This window comes from Lacerta agilis, chromosome 16, assembly GCF_009819535.1.
Source record: "Lacerta agilis isolate rLacAgi1 chromosome 16, rLacAgi1.pri, whole genome shotgun sequence".
Lineage (NCBI taxonomy): Eukaryota > Metazoa > Chordata > Lepidosauria > Squamata > Lacertidae > Lacerta > Lacerta agilis.
Genome location: NC_046327.1, coordinates 21,035,904 through 21,055,301, shown reverse-complemented (window position 1 = coordinate 21,055,301; position 19,398 = coordinate 21,035,904). Strand labels below are relative to the sequence as shown.

At 44.2% G+C, this 19,398-nt stretch overlaps 1 protein-coding gene across 1 annotated transcript in view; it reads right to left on the bottom strand.

The window, feature by feature from the left end:
* Nucleotides 1–18,549, bottom strand: part of PRAG1 (PEAK1 related, kinase-activating pseudokinase 1) — a 49,337-nt gene extending 30,788 nt beyond the window's left edge. The window contains exons 1-2 of the mRNA XM_033173043.1: nucleotides 18,447–18,549; nucleotides 5,982–6,398 (exon numbers count right to left, since the gene is read on the bottom strand). Of these exons, the coding sequence (XP_033028934.1) occupies nucleotides 5,982–6,317 (336 nt within the window). The 5' untranslated portion in view covers nucleotides 6,318–6,398; nucleotides 18,447–18,549. The remainder of the gene's footprint in view (nucleotides 1–5,981; nucleotides 6,399–18,446) is intronic.
* Between the last annotated feature and the right edge of the window lie 849 nt (nucleotides 18,550–19,398).

Here is a 19,398-nt window from a genome sequence, read left to right as displayed (position 1 = left end):
CTAAACACTGAAGAGCAGAAGGCCAAAGCCCAGGTATTCTAAAATCACAAATTCTCCTCATCTTGAAGCAAACAAGCCATGCACAGGTTTTCCATACCTCACTGTGCAAGCAGGTACAAATAAATTGATGCAGGCCTAAACCAGGGGCGGAAAAGCTCAGGCTCAGGGGCTTATTGTGGCCCCCAAGGCCTCTCTCTCTCTCTCTCTCTGGCCCATGGGATTCTTGGAAGTCCATGCTCTGCTCCCTAAGTTGCACTTCTCACTAGTCTTGCTCTCCCTCTTCTCAACGGCTTTTGCCCAGCTGAAACGTAACCTTGAACTAGGCTATATTGTTTGGCTGGGTGGAAATATATGTGTGTTTGTGTGCGTTGTAAACCTCTGACTTTTGGCTGGAATAGAGCATTTGCCTCTGGTGTTATCCACCTTCTGCCTCTGGCTCCTACTCCCCTGACTCCTACTCCCCATGCAGCCCCCAAAGGATGAGCATGATAGAAGGTGGAAACGTTCACTTGGAGAAATGAAACCAAAGGAGGCTTAAAGAGCCCTGAGATATACAGATATATGGCAGTATAGAAATTTTAATAATAATACACATGTCACTGACCAAGGTGGTAGGCAGAGATAATACAATTCTGTTTTGCATCACTTTGTATGTGTGGATGACATATTATTGATGTAAAACAAAAACACAACACTCACACCCTGTCCATGCATGTCAGAGATCCTTTCTGCCTGGTGCAATAGTTCACTACACGATGGGAGGTGGTGGTGTTTTTAATGTGGGTGCAGATTCAAAAATATGACCCTCTCTCATCTATTCTCAGAATATAATCTTATTCTGAATAATATAGGCGGAACTGTTCTGAGTCTAGTAAGGCCTGGTTCTTGCTAGGGTAGAAAACCCTTGCTTCAACTGATTAAATGCTCCTCTATACCAAAACAAAACAAAGCACCCTCTAAGAGATGAGGTCTAGCCTTCTCCCAGAAAGGCCAGTTTCCAATATGCAGGGAATTTATTTATTAAGTAAGTAAGTAAGCAGGACCGTTGACTCATGTGAACCTCTCTTACTTGCAATCTGCACAGTGCAGCCCACACACAGTTTTATCATCTCAGTGAGAACTCAGCCTAAACTGCATGTACGTAAATGGGAAAATAAGAGTGGAGAAGAGAGGGAAATGTTCATTAACGTTAGTGATCAAACAAAAGCCACTCTGGTAAGGACATCCCCCCACCCAAGTTCAGGGCAACTGATAAATTTCCTCTCCCACTTCATGCTATAAAATGGAGCAGCCTTCTTGCTGCCCATATCTGTTATAAGCATTACAAAGGAGTAGGCGTTGTCCTCTGTGAACTGGCATCTGGTTTATTGAGAAGCAAAGTCATGGCAGTTCAAACACATTAAGGGGAACCCGTGCCTTAGGAAGAACATCAAAGAGCCGTGTGGCGACTCTCTTCCCAAGAACGGCAGAAACAACAGGGCTTGTGTCTGGAATATAAGTTTAATTGGTTACTTCTGATCTCGCTGAGTAGAAAAAAAATGAGATATCCATTGTGCATCAACACACCCAGCCAACTTTACAGACTGATCCGGAATAATGTTATGGCTGCAGTTCTGTGCACACTTGTCTGAAAGCAAGTCCCATTAACTCAACAGGACTTAATTCTGAGTAAACACGCACAGTGTCAACTTTTCAAAGTTATGGGCTTCTTTCTTTACTTTTTCTTTCTGTGCAAATATTGCAGTAAGGGCTTAACTACACATTGAGTTAAATGTGTAATGCACAGCATTGTCAATAGGGTTGTGGGTCAATGGGAGTTTTTTGCCTTACAAGTACAGGTAATTGCCACATGGAAGAATATTCATGGCGATCATTTTTGGGGAGGGAATAGTTAAAACTCTTCTCCCCATGCATCAATTCCAAGTGCTACTTGATTAATCTACTGATTAAAGCTGGAAGCCTTATTTTTAATCTGAATTTAACAGAGAAAAAGGTGGTGCACAGCTTTGAACAGAGAAAAAGGGTGGCAAGTATTAACAGGCAACAATTTCATATCAAATACGATGAGACCCTGCTTTCTGGAAAGGTGAGTTTTCCAATCAGATGCTCTGACAAAGAATGCCTGAGCTACTCGTCCTAGAAGTTCAAAATTACAAAGTACGCCTTCGAAAACTTCAAATAGACTTTGTAATCATGGGATCTGAAAGCATAATACATGTAGGCTCCTGAATATATTTTTCTTTCCTCTTTCATATGTGCAGCTTTGAGGCACATTCCATTTTCTCCTGGACAAAGAGGGCTAGAGTACTGCTTTTTAAAAATGAATATAAAAAATATACCCAGAATCTCAGCAGAAGCCCTTAAGCACAAAAGCCTTTATTCTATCCTCTCCACACTAACTGACATGATTCATTCACTGCCTGCCTGAAAAGGCTTTCAGTGACACATGTAGGTAACTGAACGCTGAACTCTGCTTTAACCGAATTTGATGAAATTTTGCTCATTAAAAACCAAGCCCAATTAGGAACGCCAGTACTTTCAAGTTAGTGCATGAAATAAATTGCTCATTCTGCCAACCTCTCTGGTCTTTTCTTTACTTAATAAGTCTTATCTACAGTTAAGAGTTGCTGGCAAATTTTGCCTAGAGCAAAATATCAAGGCTAATGCAGAAATGCCTGCTTGTGGATAAGATCCAAGGCATTAAATAGGCAGCAAAAAGGGTTTTTTGAAAATACCAGTGACAATTATTGATGCGTTGTGGTGGCAGCGGCTGTGTTCACACATCTCTGCCTGAAATGCTTCTTACAACACATTGTAGTTTAAGAAACGACAGTAAACTCTGTAGCATTATTTACAACCTTCCCTTCAGCGGGAGAAGAGGCAGAGCTGTTCGAGGCAAATCCCAGGTGGAAGTACTGATTCATGTTCCACTTCAATGTCTGTTTGTGGGAGACCAAGCTGAGATATCCTGCATTGTGATATCTGGATGGATGTTTCAAGGAACATCAGATCTGCTGGTTAGGAATGGCTTCCTGCCAACAGAATGTCACAGGGGAAACCCCCCCCCCCACCTTCTTTCAGTTCACATGAGATATTACTGCAGTTTTGGAACTAATGCTGTAAGACCATAATGGGCTCTTGAGCTCTTGAGCGGTGGATTCAGGAACACGAAGAGGCAAAACACCATGCAGGGTTCAGCAGGATTTATTTTGAGTTACATATGTAAAGCAAAAGGCACAATCCAAAAGTTGGACTGAGCACTGAGAGACTGGCGCGTACTGCTTATAAAGACAATACAGAAACCGAAAATAGAAACCGAAAATTGGCTCAAGGTTCACATGTTCCTTAGGAGTACAACCTCCCAAAGCCTCCCCAACTCGCTCTCCCCAGTCTGGGAATGTGTACCTGGCGAGCTTTGAATGTACTTGGCAGACTTCCCAGAAATATAGCAACATCACCTAGCTTGTGAGCACACAGATCCGCTATTGTATGCTGAAGGTTGAACCTATTCATAAGGCATGTGTGTGTGCCTAATCAGCAAGAAAGCATAACTTCAGTTAACCGGCAATAATACTTGTTGCATTAGATAGGAAATACAAAAGCATAAATCAATAATACCCATGCAGGGGGATGAGTCTACTAACTAGGAAATACCTTACATCTTAATGGACTGAACATAATATTAATACAGGTGGCAGGAGCCAACTCCAGCTGCATTCCTCCTGTCTGCTCAGAAAGCGCATACATCCCGTCCAAGGCTGAGAGCCCCCCCTTGCTCACACAACTCAGAGCTGCCCCTCTCCCAAAGACCCATAGGAACAATACACAAATATAAATCAATACATACCAATACATGTAATGGATACACAACTCCAACAAGCCTGATGCCTCCAATATGATCAATCAACAAGACCAGCTCTTAAGCCCATTAAAGGCTAACCACAATTAACGGCACATTCCTTAAAATGGGCTTTCCGTCCCCCTCTCTCGTGATGGTGTTTCTATGGTAACAGCCAAGGTGCTATTTCTGTATTAACAGGCCATTGTTTAATTCCAGACCGTACACCGTTATCAAAACCTTGAAGCTGCTGGCCAGTTTTGGCTGATTTCCCAGAAATAGTTGAAGAAGCAACATTAGGCACATTCCTTTGTCTCTCTTAATATTACAAAAATACAGAAAATATATTAATGCACAAATGCTGTGAATGATACACAAATAAACAAGCTTAGAAAGCAATTAAGGCATTTATAATCAATATGGGATATTTAGCTATTTGAACTGTCCCCTTCAATGCCATTGTCATATGTCCCTTGTAGCCAATGACAATGTTCCTGGTACTTGCTTGTGCCCATTAACTGCAGTGGAAGCTGCATCATGGAACCCCAAATATTCTTAACCTTGCCAGCATGAGGAAGTTGCCCCATATTTATTGGCAGAGAGGGGGAAGATCAGTGCCGCATTGGGCCTTGCTGCTCTTAGGTCTCTAAAATGAGGAATTAATTCAACACAGTGGCTTAATTTATCGATTTCTACAAAAACATGTATGAGAACCCAACCTGTCATCGGAAATATTCAACCCTCCCAGCTGTCAAATTCCACGTTTCCTCGTTTTATTTTTACCTCTCACTCTGGCACAAGAATTGGTGAACCAATTGCAAACACTCCCAATAAGTAATCTATACCTGCTCCAAGCATGTTAGTTATAATGGGACAGGTCAGTGTAGAGGGCTGAGTTTACTAGAACCCCCTAGGTGGGATCCCCTAGGAACTAGCAATGTACAAATGAGTCTATTTTCAGCCCATGCCACATGTGTTCACTCATAAATCTGCCCTGTTTCTGTTTTTCAGTTCTCGTTACCACTTCTAAATACATTTAATTAATTTCTCTCTCTCTCAAAATACACATTTCAAAATACTTTACTCTTTTTTTAGCCGAAAACTACATCTGAATATTGGGGAAGTATGGAAGTTTGTGCTTATTGAAGCTTTGCTACAAATCAGTTCATATTGGAATGTGTAAAGCTTGAATTCCTCAAGTATTCACACCTGGGACGGCTTGAGAGCTCCCTATAGTGTAGCTGTCAAACTCCAAAAGCCCACTTACCAAGGAAAGTACTCCCTACCATTCTGGCAAGCCTAGCGTCCTGTGGGTTAGGATCCCTAGAAGTCACAAGAAGCAGTAGATCCTCTGACCACAAGCCCAGCACCTGGTGTTTGGATTGTTGTGTAGTTAAGGGGTGATGACATAAGGAGGGCTGGTTGATTCTTGGCTGCCCAACTCTCTACAGCAGTGCTGTTCCTATTCAAGTTCTATTCACCTATCTCAAGGGATGTTGGATTTGGGAGGCAGGCACTGCTGCATTTCCTGAGGGAATAAAGTCCAGGCTGAAGATGCCTGAGAGAAGTTGAATGACTCTCACAAGCAGCTAGGGACAGAAAGTTCTGATGCCTAGAAGAGGGCTGGTGAAAACTTGCTCGTGTCAGTCTGGACAGCAGCGGGGCTCACCTGGATCCAAAGGATAACATGACAGCTGGCAAGGGTTTTGTATGAAAGTAAGTCAGGGATGGCTAACCTGTGGCTGATCAGATGTTGCAGGACTCCCCACTCCCAGCAGCCCCAGACAGAAAGGCCAGAGATGGGACTGGGATTTGTAGACCAATAATATTTGGAGGTTCACAGGTGAGCTCACCCTGGAGGAAGCATGCAAAGCTTTCTGGCTTTCTCTGAAACCCAAGAGGATGTTGCCCACTAAGAACCTAGGAACACACCCAGAAATTCTGCAAGGGTTTCCTATGTTACCAACAAGCAGTAGAATCTCAAGCCATGGACAACAGAACCTTCCTTTGCTACCGCAAATGAAGAAAAATTACAGGAATTGTGTCATAACAAATACCAGTACTGTTCTACGTCAAATACATATTTTTTTTTTTACAACAGAAGAAACTTGTAAAACACACCATATCCCTTGTTAATCATTACCTGTGGGATTTCGGCACTCAGGTTCCCATCCGCCCACACATCGGCAACATCCGAGTTTATCATCGTCGGTTTTACGGCAATTGTTGGCTTGGAGTAAGGCAAGGAAACTACTCCGTCATCCTCCAGAGCCGTAGGCTCAGCTTTGGCTCTGGTTCCATGCAGATCCTGCGAGAGGCCACAGCTACCTCCCAGGTCCAGGGGTGGCGCCTGCAGCTGGTGGAAGTGTCTGGGGCAGAAGCAGTTTTTGCAGGAGCCCGGCTTCCAGATGTGTTCCACAAAATCACTACACGCAGACATTTTCAAGCCCACTTGCTTCACTTGGACTGCCCTCTGCATCTTGTATGTTGAGCTTCGCTGTTCATTTTGCACTCCGTGTAGCGGCTCTTAACAATTTGCCCTGTTGTGCAACTGAGCTACCTGGAAAGAAAGAACACATCGCTGCTATTAATTTTATACACGGAAATTTGAGGAAGCTCTTTACACCATGCCACTCCTCTAAAACTTTCTGAATTTCTGCCCCTCCCCACCTTCACAAACTTATTGTACTTTCTGGGGTGCCCGACCCCCTCAAAGAAAACCCCATAAGCAACAGAGGATAGTTGTGCAAGTACCTATTTGAATATGCCAGGCATCCTCCCCAACGTGAACGCTCAAAGATGCCTGAGCGCCTGTCATTAACACTATATGGGATTGCTGAAGGAAATGACAGCACCCACAGATGGAAGTGTGGAGCTGCCCTCAGGATATGGGGACACTTCCATACATTCTGCAGTTACACACAGGTCTATCGATTTGGTTGGCCACTGTGAAAACAGGAAGCTGGACTAGAAGGCCTTTTAGTCTGTTTCAGTAGGGCTCATCTTACAATGTACAGATATTAAAAATAACTGTAGCATGAATGCTTCCCTCTTGGGTATTGTCACACAAACCCTCCCTTGCCTGGCAACAGGACCCACCTGGCTGACCTGGCCCTAAAACAGGAACTGAGCAATTCCTTCGTTTAGCTGCTGCTTGCAGAGTTCCCACACAGATAGCTCAGTTGGAAGAGCGCGAGACTCTTAATCTCAGGGTCATGGGTTTGAGCCCCATGTTGGGTGAAAGATTCCTGAACTACAGGGGGTTGGACTTGATGATCCCCATAGTCTCTTCCAAATCTACAATTCTGTAGGACTCTGAACTGCTTCTTCTCTTGATACAGTGTCAGATAGTTCACTAAATTCCAGTAATAAGCCCTGCCCCACCGTCCCCCATGCAGATACCTGCACAGGTGTCTCAGCCTGTGGCATGAAAAACTGCATTATGCCTTAACTAGAATGGTTGTTTGCTTACATTGCTTTTTCACAACATATATTTCATGTGGCACAATCCATTCAGCGTTAATCACTTTAAAGTCCTATTGAATTCAGAGGGAGAACCATTAAGCACACACAGCAAAGGTTCGTGCGGCACTTTAAAGAGGTAACAAATCCTCGGCATAAGCTTTCGTGGACCACAGTCCATCAGATGCATGAAACGTAAACCTAAACTGGCATTCTTAACTATGTGTATGTCCCTAGCCAGTTTCCCACATTCCATCACACTATGCCATGTTCAAGAAACAGGACTCAGAGTCTGCATACAGGAGTATGTCCTTTAATTCATAACGGGAAACCCATTACTCAAAATTCTCAAAGGAAACCTCAGGAACGGCACCCAGAGCTCTGCATGCATGGGAAATCCACTTTTCCTATGAAGCCTTTGGCCTAATCTTAGGCCAAAAAAAGTACACATTACAGAGAACATAAGGCTGCCACTAAAAATGGCAGCATTTTGTTGAGGTGTTCCCCCCCCCAATCACAGGCTGTAACTAGGTAAGATATTATAGATACTAAGGAGATAATTCACATAACACATGGCTCCTTTCTCTTGTAACACACAGTCAGGGCTGCCCCAAGACATGTTGCTACCTGAATCAAAAAGCAAGGTAGCACATACCTTGTTCTATGTACAAAAGCCAACCAGACTAGCAAGTGACTCTTACTACAACACTGGTGATGGGACAAAGAGGGCAGCAGGCGAGCTTAGGGGGCGCAGGACAGACTGCACAGCACTTACAGCTCTGTCCGTTCTCCGCCCCTCAGTATCTTCTGCCTGAAGTGGCCACCTCACTCTGCCTAACAGTAGAGCTGGCCCTGCACAGCAATTCCCTGATTTTTCATGCCTGTTGCATCTCTTTGCTTCTTACCTCTCCCAACGACAAATCTCATGCTGGAAGACCCTTAGCCAGTGTGGTGTAGTGGTTAAGAGTGGTAGACTCGTAATCTGGTGAACCGGGTTCGCGTCTCCACTCCTCCACATGCAGCTGCTGGGTGACCTTGGGCTAGTCACACTTCTCTGAAGTCTCTCAGCCCCACTCACCTCACAGATTATTTGTTGTGGGGGAGGAAGGGAAAGGAGAATGTTAGCCGCTTTGAGACTCCTTCGGATAGTGATAAAGCGGGATATCAAATCCAAACTCTTCTTCTTCTTCCCAAAAAACAGGGAAAACTAAAGCAGGTGTTTCGCTTCTCCACTGAGATCACTGGGACCTCCAAGCGCTTGACTTTTTCTGGACTGTGTTCAAGGTGTTCAGGCTGTTTTTTTTGTTTTGTTTTTTACACATTCCACAGCTATGGCCTTAACAATAAGTATCCTAGAATATACAATGCCTATTGTCCATCTGGAGATAAGTTTCATATATCTGGGGTATGAGATTCATTCTATGACCTGGTCACACCGCCTTTGCAAATATAGTGGAAAAAGTAAAGAGCACATAGGAATGGGTTGGGCAACGGAAGAAATAGTTTCAGCATGAATCAAACAGGAACTTGACAAACATAAGTATCACTGTCTGCTACAAAAGAAGCCAATTTCTCTATGGCTTAAAAAACATCGAACAGTAACCAGACATATCACTAATGAGCACTATGAGTACTTACACAAAGACACACTGTGTGTTAATCTCAGCCCACGCCCTTCAAGTGTCCCTATTTTCCAGGAACAGTCCTGGGTTGCAGAAGCTTTCCTGGTTTCTGATTTGATCCTGGAATGTCCCGTTTTTCCTTGGGACATCCCTATTTTCATTGGAGAAATGTTGGAGGGTATGGAATAGGACATCTCCAGGGCATTTTTTCCAGCCAGAACTCACTGGAACTCAGTCCCAGCACCTCTCAGGTAGGCGCCTTTGCCATTCTAAGGGAACAAGAGAGGCGTTCACGGTGTGTTTCTGCACATCTTTTCCTACAAAAAAATAGCACTGGATGTCCCTATTTTCATCTGAGGAATATTGGAGGGTATGTGAGCCCTGCTAAGCCTGCATAACCTCCATCACACCCAGCAGTTATGGTATGTTTTATGAAGACAGTAGAGCAGCCATGTTGGATTAAGATGGACGACACTTTGCCATGTCTGTGTCCCTGCTGTAGCTCCTGCTTGGACCTTTGTGCATGCATTTCCGACTTTACATAAGGTTCACAGAGTCTCTGGCATTATGATTAGAGTAATAGGAACAGCAGCGATGAAATCAAAAGCATCACCTGTTTTGTCAAACCAGTGCGGGAAGAGTGCCAAAGTTCCCTGTATGGCAAGCAACTGATACACAAAGTGTTCCCCGTTGCCCATTCCTCCCCAAAAAAGATTATGGTAATTCATAGTCTATGTGAATCTACCCACACAAATAGTAAAATTCATGGAAAACTCAGTGGAAATGTCCAGCTCCCTGTTGCCATTGCTGATCAATATAAAAGGTGTACTCGGTTTTTAAAAGTGGTTTCTTCTTCTTTTTGTGGAGGGGGGTGTAGCAGGGATGTTTGTGTTGTATGGCTATTTTTCCTGCTTCTTTCTTTCTGTCCACTATCGGCCTTGCTCTGTGTGCTTTGTCCAAGCAAAGGACCACACTGCAAGAGCTAGTCTACAGCCCTAAGTTCAGTACGTATGAATTTATATTGATTAAATATAACTCTCTGCCCTATTACTACTCAATGCCGAAAAGGCATTTGATAATGTGTCCTGGACCTACATGAAGAAGCAATTGGAAATAATGAATTTTGGAGTAAAATTTATAAAAGGAATAGAGGCAATATATGAAAAACAGACAGCCAGATTGTTAATAAATGGTAACATAACAGAAAACATCTCCATCTCAAAAGGAACCAGGCAGGGGTGTCCTTTGTCGCCCCTGCTATTCATACTAGCAATAGAACCTCTACTCCACAGTATCAGAAAAAATGAAAATATAAAAGGGATACGGATTGGAACAAAAGTCTACAAAATAAAAGCCTTTGTGGATGATCTAATAATTACGACTGAAGACCCTGAACAAAGTTTAACAGCCGCAATAGAGGTAATTAGGAAATATGGGGAAATTATGGGGCTGAAAATAAATATGCCAAAAATAAAAAATTTGACAAAAAATCTCTTCAAGAAAAGACAGGGCTAGTAATAAAAAATAAAGTTAAGTATCTGGGGATCTGGATATCAAATAAATGTCAAAATTTGTATGAAGATAACTACACTAAAGTGTGGAAAGATAAAATCCTCTAAAAATGTTCCATGTTTGCTTTTTCCAGACCCCCTCCCCCAAATTATGGCTCTTAGTTCACGGTACAGCAGTTAATTGTTTTAGATCCCTGAATGCTGCCGCCCCTAGCAGGATCAAAATTCTCTTTTCATTCTAGTAATTGGATCAGAAAGAAGAAGACAAAAGGATTATAATGGAAAATGTTAATTGCCCTCATTTTAAAAACTAGCCACACTGCTAATCAAAAAATCTGATGATGATTAATTGAAAAATGTATTGTTACTGAACGCACAAAGAAAGAGAAGGGGCAAAAAAGAAAAGAAAGGGTAATTAACATCTGTTTCAACTGAGCAATCAAACGACACAAGACAACTAAAGGATAGAGAGACAGGCAGACAGATAATTATCTATTTGGAATTAGTTCCACTCATTAATACAATTATTCTGAAGTTAAGTGGCCTGAAGCTTGACGTCTCCAATATCTATTTGGAAATAGTTTTAAAACGTAGGCCCATCTTCTAATAATACAGCATAATTAGTTGCCAACTAGGGAGCTGAAGTCCTTTCCAAGTCTCTGCCTAGAGGATACACAATATTTCCTTCTACAGTATATTAAGAACATAACATATGAGTACTGCTGGATCAGTTGAAAGGCTCATTGAGTCTAGCACCACAATGGCCAACAAGATGCCCATGGGAAGAAATCTTATCAAGGTAACTGAGCACAGAAAAAACTGGTTCCATGTGTCCAGAGGAAAAGCTCAATGTGCACAGCACTAATTGGCTGGAACCTATGACGTCATGAAAAACTGAATATGAAACAAAGATGTGCTCTTCCAAGCCCACGTTCCCAGCATTTAAACACTTGTGTCTCAGCAATGTCTATGCTGGCTTGGTCATGTACACAGTAAGGGGGATGGCGGGATCCCCAAGGACATGAAATGTGACATGAAGGCTAGCAACATTACATTAATCCAGCCGTATGGGAATCCCATGAAGACAATTGTAGTGTTTGGAGACAAGGCAGTCAAGTTGTGTATCCACAGCCATGACCAGAGGAGGAATGATCCCTGGGAAGACCACAGAGAGAAGCAGCACCATGGTTCACATTTAGCAGCAAAACCGGATGCCTTCATCTGCCCCAGCTACAATGAAACATGTCTCTCCTGTATTGGTCTCTACAGTCATAGCAGGCGCTATAACTCTCCAATGGTTTGACTCTACCCCCGAAGGCGTGCTCTTTCATTGTCTCCCTGAGACAGACAGATGCCAACAATACAATGGTTTTTCAACTTTTACAAAACAAATTGCTCTCTGTGTGTGTGTTAAACGTGATGAATAAATGGTGCAAATGTATGAGTGGAAGCATGGGTCAAGGAAAAAAACTAATGACTACATCAGTGTTTGATACAAATGACGTGTGCACATATCATATTATGAAGGCAGATGGAAGCTGGGCTCACCCTGTGGGGGAAGAAGACATAACAACTCCTGAGTTTTAGTTAACTGCATACACCATAAGACAAGATCATTAAAGTGAGTGTATCTGAAATTACAGAAAGTTAACAAATGGAAGATCAAGACAGAATGCAAACAAATGATGGTTATCAATCCATCAAGTTTTGAACATCAGCTGTCTTTGTCATAACTTCTATGTTGTCCACTTCTACGACAATGGAAACAGGCAGCTGACATTGTAAGGACCCCATGAGAAACACACCCATTTAAGGAAAAATTCCCCTTCTAATCCTTTTTCTCCAGTTCTATGATGTCCGACAGTTAAAAAAATTCATTTAATACAGGATTTACTGCAGCCTTGGAAATAAATCCTCAAAATGACATGCCAGCGAAAGTTGTTACCAGCCCACTCACACCCACACCATGTTAGTCATTTGTGCCTCAAACAGAAAAAGGAACCAACTTTTGTAAAGCTTCCCTGCCTATTTGCCTGGGGGCAATTGTCACTCACCACAGGTGACCAGTTGAATAGCAAGTTACTAAGCCAGATTTATTGCTACTCGGACCACGCATGCTGTATATCCAGTCAAATGTATTCAATTTGTCAGAAGTTGTTTCTTTTTGTTTTCGAATGTATTTCTTATCAATAAAATAAATAAATTGGCCTGCTGAGAGCAAAATTTTTATTCTGAAAGTGTGGGCTAGAGAAAAAAGTTTGAGAACCTGGATAGCTCAGTTGGTTAGAGTGTGGTGCTGATAACGCCATGGTTGCAGGTTCAATCCCCATATGGGACTGCTGCATATTCCTGAATTGCAGAGGGTTAGACTAGATGATCCTCAGGGTCCCCTCCAACTCTACAATTCTTTGATTCTAATTTTAACCACTGGATTAAGACTTTGGAAACCTGGGTTTGAATCTCCACACCCTCATGAAGGTCACTGGGAAACTCTGGCTGGCATGCAACTAAGTTTTGCTCAGAGCGCACCCACTGAAATTAATGAATGTCACTCAGTTAGGTTCATTTATTTCAACAGGTCTGTTCTGAGTAAAACTTATGTTGAATGCCACCTCTTGGATTAGCCACTCTCTCAGCCTGATATTCCTCACTGGGTCATTGTTGATGATAAAGCAGGTGGGGTACCTTGAACTCCTTTGAGGAAAAGTGTAAATGTACCGGTAATCAATAAAGAAGGCTGATCGCCAAAGAATTGATGCTTTTGAATTATGGTGCTGGAGGAGACTCTTGAGAGTCCCATGGACTGCAAGAAGATCAAACCTATCCATTCTTAAGGAAATCAGCCCTGAGTGCTCACTAGAAGGACAGATCCTGAAGTTAAGGCTCCAGTACTTTGGCCACCTCAGGAGAAGAGAAGACTCCCTAGAAAAGACCCTGATGTTGGGAAAGATGGAGGGCACATGGAGAAGGGGACGACAGAGGATGAGATGGTTGGACAGTGGTCTCGAAGCTACTAACATGAGTTTGGCCAAACTGCGAGAGGCAGTGAAGGATAGGCGTGCCTGGCGTGCTCTGGTCCATGGGGTCACGAAGAGTAGGACACGACTGAACGACTGAACAACAACAACAATCGATAAGAACACCATTGAGAAGCAGCTTTTGCTAAGTTTGCAAAGTGCTTTGCATACATTACCCTAGTGTTGATAACCACTGTGCAGGATCTTGCCAGTGCCTAAAGCCAAGCAGTGAGTTAATGAGCGAGGTGGCACCTAAGTGAAGCAAGAGACTCAGCTGAGACATTAACGAAGTGGATAGCCTCAAGAAAGGCCCGTCCTCTCGCCTTCAACCTCCTTCTGCAAACCGCAACACTAGCCTGCTGGCTCCTCGGATTCCCAATTTAGGATGCAGATGATTCCAAAGGGCTACCTGAAGTTAGGCCGCAGTTAGGCCCTCAGGCCGCAGATCCCTCACACCTCAACTAAACTAATTTGTTCTATCGATTTCCATGGGATTAAAGCACAAATAACTCTCTTTGATGCCAACCTGTGGGGCTCCCCAACAGAGGAAAGTTGGTTTCTTAGCAGTACTCAGCCAGATGCTTCTAAACCGGGGTGGCTAAAACATGGGCCTCCAGATGTTGTTGGACTCCCAACTCCCATCGGCCATAACCAATGGTCAGGGATGGTGGAAGTTGTAGTCCATCAACATCTGGAGGGCCACAGGCAGTGTTCGAAATCAGCCAGGCACATTTTGCCCCTGATTATCGGCCACTTGCAACCAAGTTAAAAATGCCTGGGTACCAGGATGGCGACTGACATGTGGAGGTGCATGCGTGGGAATCACTGGATCTTGACTGTTTTAACACACTAATACCCCTTCCTGTAGAATTCTATCTGGTTATATTTTATTTGCACAATCACAATGAATTTCAGGAACCAAAATGCTTTTTCTGTGCAGCCTGAGGAGGAGCAGTACACAACATTATAGTTAATTGTTGTAGCTTGTCTTCACTTACCCCACCTCACCGCACTGCTCACAGCTGTGAAGAATATTCCTTTGATACAAATGGTCCATGTCACCATCAAGAAAAAGAGGTAGGTATAGGCCAATATAGATGTGGGCTTTCGCTGGATAAAGTGACTTTTCTTCTTTAAGTTCTCCACGTTCTTAACCCAGCTCAAGGTTGTCGTCTGAACAAGTCAGATGTTTAACTGATAAGCAATCAGTCAGTCCATTATTTGAAAAATAAGGCATTGGAGGCGTCTTGCCGAAAAACGGCAACTCTACATTTCGTTTTGGCGACTGTAACCTTGGTTTAAGGAGCCATTTGGTGTCCAGTTTATATATCTGAGTTTCTAACACTGCCACTGGCTATCCAACCCAGCTCTAGGAACTCATAAGCAGGGAATCCTCTAAACATCCCCAGCTTCTAACACTCAGATATACAGTGCTTTTCTACATGGGTGGTTGGTGGTTCCAATTAACTATGGCAGCAAATAACTACTCAACACTTCAGCCTTCTATGCAACATTAACTACTGTATCACTTCTGTAGTAGCCACCCTGTTCAAAGTGTCATTTCATTACAATTTTAACTTTTCATATCGTTCCCAATCCCATCAGCGATGAATCACTCTTGCAGGCCCAGTAAAAACATATACACTGATTTTCTATACTAACAGCTCAGATACTGATTGCTCCCTACCCCTATCAGTGTTAAATGTTACTTTTCCTGGCCGACTTACATTTTAACTGGCATCATCTTTGTGCCAAATCTGCATAATCAGGCTATTTTGGAGCTGGGAATATAATGAAACCCATGCTTTAAATGTAAATGTATGCTGAGCTTTAAAATATGGCTCATACAATGGGTAATATGCAATGGAGATGTAAGTTACATTTTTGTTTCTGCAGTTTCATTAAAGCTTTCCTCCTGCAGAAATTATCCAAACTGAGAATCTATTCTAAGTCACCTACAAAACATATATTTATTAATAGCTATTATTCAAATATTGAAAAGTTGGCATGAAAACGAATGAAGTTTTGCAAAGTAAATGATCAGTCAATACCACAGGTTTGGCACTATATTACCGTAGTTAGTGTAAGCACAATTCCTCCAAAAGTTTTTTTGCACAAGACCCGCTGAAATCAATGAGAGTTACCACTCTGTGCAACCCCACTGATTTCAATGGGCCCAGTACAGGAAAACTTCCTAAAGGATGCTCAAGTTTTCTCGCCCATGGTGAGAAAAGTAACACAGTTCTACCACTGCATACAATGGAAGACACTGTATGAAGCAACAACAGCTGCATATCAAGCCAACACATTATATTTCCAGGTATGGTACCAGAATACTCTGTCATGGAATGTCAGTCAAGTTGGACACATTTTTGTCACTGTAAATAATTTACAATTAGTGATCCCATGTATTATATTTTCAGCAACATTTAAATTGTTATTTATCACTACAGGTAATAATTGCAATTATGCCCCACTGAAATCAACCAAGTCCCACTGATTTCAAAGGGACTGAAGCAGGACCAACTTTATTTGGACCAGTTCCACAATGTAGGAAATTAGCAGTGCAGTTCTCTGTATGTGTTATCCAGAAAAAAATGTCCCCCTGTGTTCAATGGGGATTGCCATCTAAAGTCAAGAAACAAACTGCAGTCAATTATCCAGGTATCCTCTGAATCTTAACACATGGGAGTAAAATCCTTCTTAAGCAAATGTCCATGGGAGATTTAAGTACCTGCTGAACTCTCCGTATCTTCCGGCATGTTTAGCTCAGTTGGTAAGAGCATCGTGCTGATAACGCCAAGGTTGCAGGTTCAACCCCCATATGGGACAGCTGTATATTCCTGCATTGCAGGGGGCTGGACAAGATAATCCTTAGAATTCCTTCCAACCTTATGATTCTATGATATGAAATCAATGGAATCCAAGTGTACTTAAGTTTCAGTTGGATCACAATCAGCCGGGGGGGGGGGGTAATTCCCTGGGATCACTGCACTGACTTCAAAACACTCTGGTGGAATCTACACACATATTAAAAAACGTTGTGAAAATGCTTTTTTTAAAAACGGTTTGAAAAATATATTGAATTTGTCATAGCTCACCATTGCCATCGAGTGTCACATTTGTATAAATGCACTTTATGACACACTTAAAACATTTTATTTGCAGCTGTATAGCTGAGTCCTCTGTTTAAGATCAGTAACAAAAGATTTGCAGCTTGTGATTCCCCAACCTAAATGCAGCCCACTAGGCGTGCCCTGTGGCCTGTCAAGTGTTTGACCCTCCTCCCCCTTATTGCCGTCTCAGAGAGGTAGCAATAACAGGTGTATCATGCCCCTACAGGAAATCCACGCACGGTGGGCTCTACAGTCATACCTCGGGTTGAGCTCACTGCGGGTTGTGCTCGCTGCTGGATACGGACGCACCGAACCTGGAAGTACCAGAATGGGTTACTTCCGGGTTTCGACGCTCGCACATGCGCAGAAGCACCAAATTGTGCTTTGCGCATGCGCAGAAGTACCGAATTGCATCATGCGCATACGCAGTGGTGCGGGTTGCGAACGTTGCGGGTTGCAAACATGCCTCCTGCACGGATTCCGTTCACGACCCAAGCGTGCACTTATTTGCCTTTCTGGGGCACACACTTAATAAAGGCCTAGCAAAACATTGAAAATATGGTTCTTTAGTAATTAATAAATGCTAACAATGTTTGTACTCGCAGTTGCAAAATGTTAAGCTGACAAGCAGCACTACTAGCTGAAGAGTCAAGGAAATCAGTAACTTAAAAAGGGAACTGTGATCCAGTAACATAAATAAAACCCATTGAGTTCAATGGGACTTCCTTCCAGGGCACTGAGAGTGGGGTTGCGGTCTAGAAACATCAAGGGGAAGAAAGCAAATAAAACTTGTATACTGTATTCTGCAATCCTGCAACATGCAGATGGGGAAAGATCAGGAACACTGCCAAGTTGAAAGAAATGTGGAATATTTATGGTTATTGCACCATATCTAATTACAGTCTGGACTTTCACAGCTTTTCCGTAAAACTCCCTCTCGTCTTTTATACAGCTTACGAGGAATCTGGTTTTTAAAGCACAGGATATTGGAAAGATCAAGGTCCAGTCAGACGTCTGGGCAGCGCTAGAGCTTTTTCCCTTTGCTTTTTAGCAAGCCACGTGCTTCGGAGGAAATACATCTGCCCCGCTCACCCAAGGAAAACCTTGCCACTGGAACACAGACGAACCATGCCAACCTTTGCAACGTTGCCAGTACAGTAACTTACTGGGAAGAAATGCCCGGCAACTTCTTTCAGCCAGCCATCTGCTCTGCCGGGCGCGTTTCATTAAATGCGTCGCATTGCATTCAGTTCAATGCAACCCCCTGGAAGCAGCTAACAAAAGGCTACCTCGCTTACTGTTGTTCAACGCTCGCCTCGCGAACCTCAGAAGAGAGTGAAGCAGCTGGGGGAGGGGGGGGGGACGACGCAACACGTGTGTAAGCGTCGCGGAGCAAACCACCCACGCAAAATGCGCGGAGAGAAAACGTCGAAGTCCTGCAGGACTCTTTCAGGAATTTGGCGTTTCTCGCGTTGCCCATTCCGTCCACGCGCAAGGGAGCGAGGGGCGCCCGCCCGGCCGTTTCTTCTGGGCGAACCGAGTCCCCGCTTCCCATGAGCAATCTCTCGGCCTCGGATGGGAGCCCCCGAGGCCGATCACCGCCCACCCTGGCTGCAGGGGAAAGTTTTTGCCCTACGCCTTGCTCTGCAGGCAGCTCTCACGCAGCGGTTTCGGCGCAAAAGGAAGCGCGCGCGGCGGGTACCTGCTTGCGAATCAATGAGCAAACGTCACTTTGGGGAGCAGCGGCGAGGAGGAAACTCCGCTTCCCCTTTGCGGCGTCGCAGCCCGGCCGGACCCCGCAGCTGCTGGGGCTGTGCAAACCAGCAATGAATGGAAGAGGCGAGGAGGAGGATGGTGGCGGCGAGGAAGGAAACTCTTACCTCCCAGACTCCCGGCTGCAGCGCCATCAACCAAGCCTTCCTAGCGAGCAAAGGGGACCTCCTCCTTCTCCACCACCGGCTAAGCAAGGATCGCCGCCCGGGCAAGCTGAGGGTGTGTGTATTTTTTGCGAGTGTGTGCAAGCGAAGGAGGATTTCCCGGCTGCAGGCTCCCGGGAGCAGCGGCAGCTCCTCTTCCTGCCGCAAAATCGCCCCTCCTCTCGCAGCCCGCCTCCCTCCTTCGCCCCCTTCCCCCTCCCCAAACATCCCGCTGCCCGGAGCAGGGAGAGATTTACATGCATGATATACATGCCGAGGGCCGCCGCCTTTGCATTTCATGAACTCGGACGGAGGCGCCTCGCTGCATTTCTGAGCGTTTCCTTTTTTCCCCCTGCCAGGGTCTCGGTTAATCCCCTCCTCGCCTTTCTCGGCATCTCCACAGGTGCTTCCGACCTCTCTTCACACCCAATTCGCTTTTTCTTAGTTTCACCCCGCAGGTGCACCACAGCAAGGTACAACAACACACCCCACTATCATTTATTCCCCCCTGGCACACACTTACCCTCGTTTCCCTTGCCCCCTTTTCTCTCTGCACCCCTTTTTTAGATCCCTTTCCCCAGCGCACCCTGTAACCCCATGACTCATCTTCCTCTGCACCCTCCTCCCCCATTTCCCCCTCTTGAGCACTTTGCCCCCTCTGTTTCCTCCTTGCTCAGTTTGCAAGCAACAGAACACAAGGATTTCATAGAATCATAGAGTTGGGAGAGACCACAAGGGCCATCCAGTCCAAGGGCCATCATTCTCCTGACAACTCTTAAATAGCACAGTGAGGAAGTCTCAGGATCAAAGGAGACCTCTCCTTTTCTTTAAAATAATAGAACTGTTAAGTTGTGGGTGGACACAGCAGATGACACAGTAATTTCCAAACAGCTCGTGTTTATTCTCAGGCTGGAAC